At 46.1% G+C, this 11,882-nt stretch overlaps 1 protein-coding gene across 1 annotated transcript in view; it reads left to right on the forward strand.

The window, feature by feature from the left end:
* Positions 1-11,882, forward strand: part of BCL11A (BAF chromatin remodeling complex subunit BCL11A) — a 67,152-nt gene that overhangs the window by 3,064 nt on the left and 52,206 nt on the right. Inside the window, 1 exon segment of the mRNA XM_040551430.1 lies at positions 2,910-3,239. Coding sequence (XP_040407364.1) covers positions 2,910-3,239 — 330 coding nt within the window.

An 11,882-nucleotide genomic window follows, 5' to 3' on the forward strand; every position in this document is an offset into this window, starting at 1 on the left:
CCGGGCAATCTCCCGCCAGTGCCCGGGGCTGCCGTGCTCCTGGGGGGCTGGGGCCGGGGAGGAAGGGGGGAGCCGGAGGGACACGCTCCTGCAAGGGCGGTTCGCGTTAGAAACGGGCACGAACTATTAGGTAGCCAGGCAGGGAATTTGGCTTGCCCCCGAATTAAAACACACAGCCCGCGAAGCAGTGCCCAGACCAGGTGAATTGCATTGTCGTGCTTTCTTCACACAAGGCCGTTTTTGCTTTCTTTTTCGCTTTCTGGAAAAGTAGCAGTGAGAATAAAACCGTATTTTGCTGGCTCTGCCTCCGTCGGGAGCCAAATGTTTTGCAGTGAAGACGGTGCCAGCCGTATTTCATACATTAGTATATAATTCTTGTTAATTAGCAATAATTTACGTTAAGAGCATAGAAAATGTTGAGGTTACAGGTTTTATATCTGTACATTTGATCATCTTGTTATTTTCAAGAACTTTGCCTCCTATAAAATTAATTAGGTGAAATGTGGAGGTGTAATCAGCAACCTCTGAATTACCACTTCATTTCCTGGTTTTGATTGTAAATCAGCCCAGTCACTACAGACTTTAGCAAAGTCTATTTTTGTTTAGCACTACTTTTAACCGTCTGGTGTCTAAGCGCCGTGTTACCTTCCACTGCTAAATAATACTGACAGTGTCAGAAATAAATCAGGCCACGGGAAAACATTATAATTGAGTAATGATTATGCAGAGCTCCTCGCTAAGCGAGCTGTAAGGGGAATGTTGTTTATTTGGCGTCTTTTGCTGCGGAGAGTTGCTAAGCCAGAAGTTACGTTTACCGGTTAGCCCCAAATACCTTTGTCTGATGCGTGTGGCAAGCTACTGGTGGAATTAGTCCTGCAGTGATTTACTCACTCTGTCCGACCGCAAGGAATGGCCGGTGAGAAAAATGCCACGCGCAGAAATCCTGCAGACACATCCTGCTCCCCTCTCGGCGCCCAAGCCCGAGATGCCCCCGGAGCACTAGCGTTGGGGCTGCAAGTTTAGGAGAAAACCCCGGCGATTAAGACATTGCTGTTATTAATATGAACGTAACCTTCATATTCCTGTGGTTGACCTTACGTTAAATTAGAAGTAGTACCAGAGGCGAGAAATTATGGACTGTATCCCTGTGTCCTAGTTGGAGCTAAGGTACGGTGAGGTAGTGTGCTCTTTCAATATTATTTCACGCAGCACAACTGGGAGCTACTCCAGATCTTCCTCCTCAATATTCAGCCTAGGCAGGGTTGAAATAAATTTAACCTGAGTTCACTGGATTTTTGCACTTTATCAAAATCAGTTCCAATATCGCGCAGTCAAATTAAAATCTATTTTTTGATTCTCTGTGGCTTTAAGTTCATTAAATGTGAAATTGGCAGCTAGCTAAAGAAGGTCAGACTGATTAACTGTTTAGGAGTTGCATTCTGTCTCGCCTGCCGTACCTGGCACTGTTTTGAGGTGGTTTGCCTTTGTAGTACCCTCTCATTTTTGTTGCTGCTGCTCGCGTGCGTGTGCGTTGCGTAGACAGAGGAATACCAACGCACTGGCGGTATTTTTTTTTTCCTGAAAGGCTGTAGTGACTGCACGCATATTGCCAAGATATTTCGGTGCAAACTTGAAAAAAAAAAGGCAAACAGAAAAGAAAGACGTCTCCACCTCGTTAGAGCATCCACTGACGATTATGTGAGCAGAAATAGCCTCATAATGAAGCTTTTTGGAGCTCATTCAGAAAATTTGTCAACTTTGACAACATTAGGCAAGGTATTTTGAGCTTAAAGAAAGCACTTCTCCCCGGTGTTATGAAATGTGCCATTCGCTTGGCCATGCTGATTTTTATACGACGAAGGCCACCAGTGCTAACACATTAGAGAGAATTTAGGCATTCCTTTATTTCAGGATGAAAAAGGAAAAATGACTAATTGGTTTGTTTCCTTAAGAAATAAAAAATATCCTCTTCGGCTAATATCTCTGGGTGGAATTGTACGTGAATTGGGAATTTATGTGAATCCCGAGGAGCTGCTGAGAAGCGAGAGGTTCCTCCCCCCCGCCCCACAGGAATTTCGGTTGCACTTGATTTTTATCATTTGTTTCTCTGTCATTTATTTTTTTTTTTCTCCCTCCTCCCCTTCCACCCGTGAGTAACTCCTGCCTTTTGAATGTGTAAATTGGAAGCCACAAATGTGGGTATGACACGAACGCGTACCCACATACGCATGTACACGTGCACGGAGAGGGCCATGCGTGCGCTGTGTGCCTGCGCGTGTGCGTGCCTCCATCCATTCCGCCTCTCCTCCCTTGCTTCTGCACACAGGCGCTCAAATGCTGCGTGTATGTTGAATATGCAAGATACGTGTTGAAACACCTTTTGTCTGCACACGCACACGCGTGGTTCACGAGTCTAAATTTTAGAAAGTAGGTCTGGCTTGTGGAAATACACACCCATGTGAGAGGGAGAGTGAGTGTAATGCCTTCAGCCTTGGATTCATATACATAAATAATACATCCAACAATAAAACACGGCATTCGCTTTTCTTCCTAGCACCACCGCAGTTTTGCAGTATATTCTTGAAGGCTGTTCATTTGATTTTGTCACTAAATCGTTAAATTGAGTTGGAAATCTGTCCTCATCCATGAGCACAGTTACAGTTGCAGGGTTTGCTCTCCCAGTTCTGTGTGCTACAGCTGCTCTTGCAAAATACAGTCCCCGTAGCTGATAAATTTGGCTTCTCATGGCGGGGATAGTGGCCGTGTGGCGTTGGTCTCTTGGGGGGGGCACGTGGACATTGCCAACGCCGTGCGACATTTGCGACTCGGGGTTCAGCGTGTGCCCCCCCCCGCACCCAGCGCTTTCCACCGGAGCTCTAACGATTCTCCTTTTGTTTCTCAAACTGCAGCCGAACCTCTTGAAGCCATTCTCACTGATGACGAACCTGACCATGGCACGTTGGGAGCTCCAGAAGGGGACCACGACCTCCTCACTTGTGGCCAGTGTCAGATGAACTTCCCGTTGGGGGACATTCTTATTTTTATTGAGCACAAACGGAAACAATGCAATGGCAGTCTCTGCTTAGAGAAGGCTGTGGATAAGCCACCTTCACCCTCACCAAGTGAGCTGAAAAAAGCATCCAATCCCGTGGAGGTTGGCATCCAGGTTACGCCAGAGGATGACGATTGTTTATCAACGTCATCTAGAGGAATTTGCCCAAAACAGGAACATATAGCAGGTAAATTAAAACGAGGAGAAGTGTTTGCAAGTTTATTTCCGTTTCAGTCGCAACGTAGCACGTTCGCAGTCGCAAACTGCTGCGCCCGACTCTCTCTTGTGTTTGCCATGGCGGCCGACGTGCTAAATGCCCTGCCTTCGGTTTGCGACGAGCACGCGACCGGTATTTCCTAGCGGCTGCGTAGAGGCAGGAGCAACAGGCACGTGCCGTGTGACCGAGTATTTTTAATGGTATTGTGTGAGGCTGCTCTCGTGATTTGTCTGTATTGTAGTCACTGTTTCCCGGCGCCTTGCCTGCCGTAGCGCTGCGGGAGGAGATTTCAGGCCCTGCTGCAGGAGCAGGGAAGGAGCTTTCAAGTCTTGGGTAAACTCAGGGGTGAAAGAGTTAACTGAGCATCAGCCAGCCTTGGTTCCATATTGGCTGTCAGCGTATGGACTGTAATTAAACACAGCCCCATGGCAAAGTGACACCACCGACCTTGACTTTAAGATGCCATTTTCGACTGGCCAGGCCAGAGTAGAGAGGGCAGTTGCTGAAGCGCACAGACATGCTTATTCGAAAAGTTTAAGGGCATGTTGGAAATTTCAAAAGGTTGGTTTGACAGGAAAGGCCGCTCTCTGCAGCCTGCCTCCTCAGCCAAATGATAAATGCTTCTCTGTGCTCTCTCTTGTCTCTGATGTGGTTTTGACAGATGTATCTTGATTTTGTTTGTGGTTTACACAACCACATGTCATCCGTACAAATGTCCAAGGCAGAGTTCTGTTTTGTGCAACAAACAGTCTGAAATGCAATTTAAAAAGAAAGGGTAAATAATTCCATTTCTTAGCATATTTTTTTTAAAACCGGAAAGCCATTCGCTGTGCAAATATTTTGCAAATCAGGTTGAAAAAATAGAACGTACGACGCGAAAGAAAATCACAGAGCACTGGCAGTCTAACGAGGCGTACTCTGCTTTAAAATCCCGTTAGTAAACAAGAACACTGCCCATTCGTAGTGAGCATTGCAAATCGCTTCAAATCGCGCTAATAATACCATCTGAAAAATGCAAGGCTGCAGGATATCAAAAGCAGCAAATGCCTGGACCAGTTTCCTAAAACAGCCTGCGACGTTTGGGACTCGGCACTGCCTGTACCTCTGTGACAAGAGGCCACAGGACAGCGCGGTGTTGTCAGAAGTGCAGTACATAATCACATGATGTGCTGGAGCTTGTCTTGGGCTTGCTTTGGCCACAAAGTTAAACCATAATAGGGCAGTAGACGCTGGGAGTTTCAGTGTGATATTCTCGCAGCCTTCCTAGCCTCCCAACCAGCCATTAAATCACGCTCGGTGTTTGTGTTTTGCAAGGTTTTGCGGTAGCAGCAAATACGTGTGAGCGTCTGTCTGTACACACGCATACATATGCAAAGCCACGTGCATACCCACGCGTACATAACGTGAATGAATAGGTACTATTTCTGCGGAGTACTAGATGTTACTTTGAAAGCATGTATCAGTCGGTGTGTGTATATATACCTTATATATATATATATATGTATACCTTATATATATGTATATATGTGTGTATATATATATATATATCTATGCAGGTTTAGAAAGAAACAGAGGCTCAGCTACTGATAAGCTACATTTTAAAACAGTTTAAAAAAATATTAATTTGGTATATTCAACTTGCAGGCCACGGCTGGCAGAGGGTTATTTTCGTGGAGTGGTGCAGGGCAGTGCCCATTTCCATGTGCTGCCTGTGATGTGCAGACGAATGAACACAAGTGTAGGGCATGATTAATGAAGCAGGAGCCTGGCGGAAGGGATTTGTAGTCTTCCGAGATCTGGAGCCATACTAAATCACCAAATATGGAGGAGCGGCGGCGTGATGTAACGCTGTATTTACATATCGAACCGCTCTGCTTAAAAGACAAAACACAGTATCTGTCAAGCAAGAATTAGGAGCACTCCTCGCACCGTGGCCCCAAATAGGTCATTCAGTCTGCGAGCCGGCTGCGCCGGGGACGTGTTCACAAGAGGGAACTCCTCGGCTGAGGACCTGACTCCAGCGGTTGTTCAGTGCTGGGGACGCGGCCAAACCCTGCCCGTCTCGCGCTCTGATGCGAGGTGAGGCAGGCAGCCCGAGCAGGATCTGGCCTCGTGCTGCCATGGGGCCGTTGACTCAGACGAAGCTTTGCAGCGGCAGTCGCAGCATGTAAAGAGAGGTGCGGGGCCTGATCCTGCTCACTTGTGCTTGCCCCAGTGGTGTCTGGCTCGTCGCCGGCCAGATTTGCCCCCACTGCTCGCTCCCGACCTGGGCCCAGGCATGAAATGTGAAGGTCTCAGGGGAAGCCATGGAGTTCAGGCTGCCGGAAGGCCCCTGGATGAGGCACTTCCCAGTTCTGCTATTTCATACCTGCTTTTCTGTGCAGGAGTGCAAAATGTAGGAAGATAGCTGAGTGTACAAGTAAAAATCAAAAATTTTTTAAAAAAAGGAAAGACAATGCCTTTGGAAAAATACCTAGGAATTGAGTGAGCTGATTGTCTCGGGTGAGAGACCAGTAACGGTGTATTTAGTTGCAACGTAAAAATGTACCCAATTAGTTGTTGCTCTGCACGAGGTGTTGGAGGTTAGCTGTGGATGCAGTGTGGGCTCTGCCGGCACATTTGCAGTCAGTAAGTTGGTGCCTTACGGTAAGAGATCATCAAGTAATGGTTAAAGATCAGATCATCTAAAGGAACAGGGCACTGGGTCATTCAAATGCAGGGAGAAATGATGTCTGTTTTAACGTCGATGGGCTTATCTTGATCCTCGCCGGTTTCCGAAGGCAGGGGCGATTACAGTAACGCGGCTGTGCGCGACCCCATCGGTACCAGCTGAGCTGTGCGCACATGCAGGCGTGCATACCTGGCTCTGGGTGGGCGGATGCCTGCGTGCAGCTTTGACGCGATATAAAATTTTGAGTGATGCTGATCCAGCGCTATGGCTGAAATGTCATAAATTTAACTGGAAATTAATAGGATATGTTGTGTGGGTCCGACGAGGCAGCTTTCATCAATATGTATGTCAAACACTCACCACCAGATACCAGCAGTCTGTGATTTGCAGCGAGTGCTGCGGCAGGGGTTTACTGATCCGGTCTCGTATTTTACAATAGGGGGAAATATTAACTGAAGTATCTAGAGATCAGTGAATGTAAAATTGCTGTTCACTTATTGAAAAAGCCGAAGAAATATTTACAGTCCACCAGCGTCAGGTTTTACTGTTTTATTTGTTGAATGTATAAATCTGAGGGAATTAATGAAAGGCTATTTTTTGGGTGAGGAAGGATCTTAAACGTTACTTGGATCCAGTTGGACCACTTCGGAGCACTGCGCACACCCACTCGCAGTTACGGCTGGGGATCCTCCAATGCTGTATTTACTGGGCAAAGGGGGAGGAGGAGGGGAGGTCATTTTTAGTGTGTGGATCCTTTATTCTCAAGCAGCTTGTTGTATGCAAATATAATAACATGGGAAAATAATGTAAGAAATACCTCTCTGTAATAATCAAAGGGAAAGTGGACATAATTTGCTGCTAAATTTTGGACCAAGCGCATGTGATTATTGTGGTGCTCAGGAGGTGATGTCTGTGACTAGTCATTATGCCACAGACATTTTCTGGGATTGTTATTAGTCGTTGCCGTTATAATTCTGTAGGTTGTAAATTGCAGTTCCTTCTTATTTTGTTTTCTTCCGGATAAAAATTCATTGACACATGAACTGAATAGTTAGAGTTGTGTCTAGACAATGAGATGAAAGCTTGAATTACGTTTGTGGGGGGAAAAATGAAAATGGCAGTATTTCTGAGTAAAATTTGGTTTGCTCTTGCCATGCAGGGAAGCCTGGGGAAGATAGGCTGGGTACAACAGTTCCCTGCAGGAAAAATCGCAAGGGTGCTGCCCAAACGCTCATGCTCATGAGATTCGGGTCCTGCATACAAGCTGTATTTGTAAATAAGACAGGGAAAGGTTGTGAACTGGCAGCTTGGATGTTTTGTCAAAAGTACAATGTCAGAGAAACTCTTTCTAAGACAAATTGTAAATAGAAGTGTCATGATGATTGCATGATTGAGCTGCAGAAGTGTCTTTCAATTGTTGGCATTGTCAGAAGACTTCTGAAAGCTTAATTAAACGCAGTGGCCTGTGTGGCTGTGAAATTTACTTCTTGGGGGAAAAATGTAAAAAATGTGGGGGATCAAAAAGTTGTTCTAACGCCACTAGTGCGGGGATAGAGAAAAGAGTCAATAGTTTGTCTGCTTTCCCCAGTGCCTTTTGTAAATAACATTTTTTGAAGACGTGAACACGTGACGCCAGCATCGTCCTTTGTATGAGGTACAGCTTGTGTTAGTTTTCCTATTCCCTGCTGTTACAGACAGTTAATATAAAAATGGCTCTTTATTGGAAACACAAATATGAGTTCACTTGGAGCACAGAAGCAGGATAGAAAGTTTTCCTCTGCTTCGGCGTGATTGTTCCAGGGAAGCGTCAGAAGTGTTGCAGTGCCTTCAATCTCTATTTTGTGTTCCCTGCCAATCAGATCTTCTTGTTTCGAGGATTAGAAATATGTTTTGCATTCTTCCCCCTATTGTATGTGACATTTAATTGTGAAGCTCACCATGGGCTGAAACATAGCCGCGTCCAAAATGTTTGTGGTGGAAGAGGCAGCCTGGCACGCATTAGACTTGGTGGAGCTCAGAAAAGGTGCGCGTTCACGTCACGTGCTGGAGGCTTGGGAAATAGAAGGGGCTGGGTAAACGTTCGGCTCTGCACAGCCGGTCGGAGCAACAAGTGGTGGAAACTGAGGCAGGGAGCTGGAGAAGGGGTAAATTAACTGCCTTCTAATTAGCCCGGTAGGAGAAATAAAGTCTTTCCAAAACATTTCCATAATTTTGTAATGCCTCTCTTAAAGAGAAGGAGGCCTATTAGCATTACCCAGTTTGCTATACGCAACCCTCGGCACACGAGCTCTTTTTTTATTTAATTCAAATAATAAAGACAATTAAAGAGGCTCGAGAGGCAGTGTCAGGCAAGAGGAGTTCAGCCTCCAGTTGTTTGCCTGCATGCATCCTCATTACAGCCAATTTTTTGGACAAAATTCCCTTCCAGCTTCAGCCTGTTTTTACATCTGAGAGCAGCAGCTTTGTGCAATAAAAGGCATTTAGCAGCAAGCTGGACACGGCCTGGCACGGTGCCACCTTTCTGCGCATGGGATCTGATCGCTGAGGATCGACGGCACCTTTCTGCCCATGGGGGGCTGTGCTGCTGAGCCCAGGGCGCCTCATCATGCCACAGCCGGCCAGCGTGCCTTCACCTGGCTTGGCGATTCCCAGGATGCTGCAGGAGTTCATAAAATGTGCGGAGCTCCTGTTGAAATACATTAGGACCTATATTCGCACTCATAATGTGGCCCTACACCTACAATTAACTTTTTTTTTTTTTTTTTTTTGAATCTTGCCCCATACAAGCGCTCTAGATCCAGAGATCCAGTCTGCCTCCTGGCAGTGTCCGTCGTAACAGGTTTGGGCCCATAGTGCTTGATATCAGCACACGTATGGCTGTGATTTATTGTGTCCTTTAACAAACAACAGACTCATTAGTGTACCCACAAACCGTCTGAGCAGTTAGAACGATCTGTTCTCCATTTCATAATGAATTTCCTCCAAGCACGGTTTGCTCCTTGGGGCCCTGATCCTGAGCACACGTGTGCGGGCGCTGGTGCTGGCGGCAGCTGGGTCAGTGCAGCCCAAAGGCGATGGGTGCGGAGCCCGTATCGAAGCCCCTGATCATCCTCCTGCCTTCCTCATCAGTTTTAGCAGGCGATGTGCCCCGTGCCAGGCTGGGTGAGTTTGTTTCCCGACCTCTGCCGGGCAGGTGCACTCGCTGTGTGCTTTGGAAACCTTTGAGGCAGGCGCTCGCTGCTGGGTGCGGGGCAGAACCACGGTGTTCGCTGCTGGGCTCATTCCTCATGCGGAGTGGCACCGAGCGGGGCTGGCGAGGGACAAATGGGGCTGCGGGTGCGGTGTGGCGAGGTCAGCCCCGTCCCAGCAGGGAATTGGTGTTCTTCATTTGCCTTTACAATGGGAGCGCAGCTACTGTACCTCGGAGCAGCTCTCAGGTGGGAGCTCAGATGGGCGCATGTAAATGTCCTGTCAGACGCAACACAGGAATATTAATGTTTCTTCGCCACCACGCTATAATAAAGCTGTACACGGCAAGCTTAATATGCAGCCAGTCTGGGGAATTGTATAAAACTTAGATAGCCCAGTGTGAATGACAGTGGTGGAAAAAAATATTCAATATGCCACAGTTTGCATTCTTGTTTTCCTTTGATCTAAAGCAAAATGAAAACATACGTTTCTTTCCCTCCTCATTTCATATAGGTGCAAAATTGGTTAGTAAGTAAGGAATGAAGGAAAGAAAATGAAGAATGTGGCATAGAGCACAGTGGTTTGAAGCACATTCATGTCAGCCTGCCGAGGAGCTTATTTGCCAAAGTATTAGCAGACATTTATTTCTTATACTCGAGATCATTTGTTTCCCTTTTCATTCTTTTTTAGTATCGGTGTCTGGCTGAAACAAAGAAAACACGGCCACCATAAACAGGGGGCTGGAGCCCGCTTGTCCCCCTGCTGCAGATGTAGCCCAGGCTGTATATCCAGAGCCCGCGAGTCCGCCTCACATAGGTTTCATTTGCATGTCCTTATGGTTTCAGAGCCACACTCTGCAAAAAGGTGTATTTTGCAGCACAGGGATGTTGGAGGATTTTTAATAATGTGCTCATTTAACTGAATCAACAGCTGTCAGGGGCAGTTGTAGTAAATCCACAAAATGCACAAAGAAAAATACATAACGCTTCCTGAAACAAAGCGCTTGAAACAAATTGAGTGCCAAAAAAGCTGCTGAATCCCGAGTTTGCAGACTGTGCACCAGAGTGTTTCTTCTCTCCACTCTCCCCCGAGACCTCTCCCGGCTTGGCTGGTGCGATTCTGCTGGAGCATCTACCTGGGCAGGTTGCTGTAAAACAACGCTTTGCAGTGTTTGACGGGTGTCCACCTAAGTCAGCCCGAGCCTAGATTTCAGTGTTGTACACCAAATAGCTGAAATACCAAGATTCGAGAAGGAAGCAAAGCCAAACAACTGCATTACTGTCAAGGAAATGAGGCTTAATATCCCTGTGAAATAGCTGTCGAGGAGAAGCCGCGCTTCAGGTAGGCGTTGTCAGGAGGTTATTCAGGGCCGGGTCAGCTTCAGACGCTGAATTCACACCCGAGCAGGGCAGCGTGTGCGCCGGGGGGGGACACCTGGGGAGATGGGGTCAGTCCAAACCGAGGGCTTGCTGTTTGCATCCTCCCTGCGCTTTGCATAAGCACTGAACAATTACACCTACAATTTGATCCTAGCTGTAGATAGAAAAACCTCTGCCTAAATAAACAATAGAATTACTGCGAAACAACAAAGGCTTAAAGAAGAACCGTGCCTTCAGTGGTGTTATTATTGTTGTTGTGGATATTATTATTATTATTATTATTATTATTATTATTTTTGTTGTTGTTGTTGTTGCTATTATTACAACTACCACCTTTGTTAAATAAACACACATTACAGTTCCTTGCTGCTTAGGAAGGAAGGAGTTTAATTTTATGTTCGCTGCTTGCTTACTTGATTTAGTAGGTAGCAAAATATAAAATGCAAAAATGTCCCCCCTCCCCCCAAAAAATTCACGGCAATTAATTTGTCACCCGGTGTTACTTTGCTGCAACATCACAGCTGTTTTTTTTGGACGTAGCGCGAATTGTCTGGGTTTCCTTGCATTTTAGCTACTGAGTTTATTCTTTTTGGAGTAAAAGAGGAATCGGCCAAATTGTCGTGCTTCAGCCAGGCCACCGAAAGTGCACAGAGCATTTCCTGCAGGAGGGTGGCCAGGGTCTTTTTTTTCACTGTGTGCTCTTTATTGCCGATATTAATTTTCATTTTAAGAAAGAGCTTTTATGCAAAGGGAAGCAGTAGCTGGGGAGCCTCTTTCTCTTGGAGGAGGTAAAACACAGCTGGTTGCATTTAAAAAAAGGGAGCTTTACCTCCTGAAAGATTATTTAGAGCCTGCATTATTTTGTAATAAACTATAAACTGTCCTGTGTTAAATGTGCGTTATGTTAGAAAAAATCAATAAGGAAAAATTAAATTCTGATAAAGATACTCTTGGATCTTTGAAAACAACTGCTGTCCTTTTAACTAAAACATTTGAGGAGCTTCAAAGAGTATGTATTTCTTCTGATCTTAGAGCTGTGTGACTGGTAGCAGGAAAAAAAATCTTATTCTACATACAAGTGGATTGCTTAACAAGTCAGCACAGACACATACTTGTTTGTACAATAGAGATAAAAATTCCTGTATAAAAATAATTCAGTTGCTGACAGCAGGCATTGTGCTGGGGCTGCCTCTTTTGTGTTGGCCGGGGGTCAGGGACCACGGCTCCCACTTTCTGCTCAGGGTAGGCTGTCACGATGGCTTGCTGGATGCTGGGAATAAGTTAATTGCTTTATTTTAAGGGATGCTCGGAGCCCAGTCATGTGTTTTCGCTCGCCTGCTCTGTCCCTGGAAGCAGCGAAAGGCGGAAAAAAAA

This window comes from Cygnus olor, chromosome 3, assembly GCF_009769625.2.
Source record: "Cygnus olor isolate bCygOlo1 chromosome 3, bCygOlo1.pri.v2, whole genome shotgun sequence".
Lineage (NCBI taxonomy): Eukaryota > Metazoa > Chordata > Aves > Anseriformes > Anatidae > Cygnus > Cygnus olor.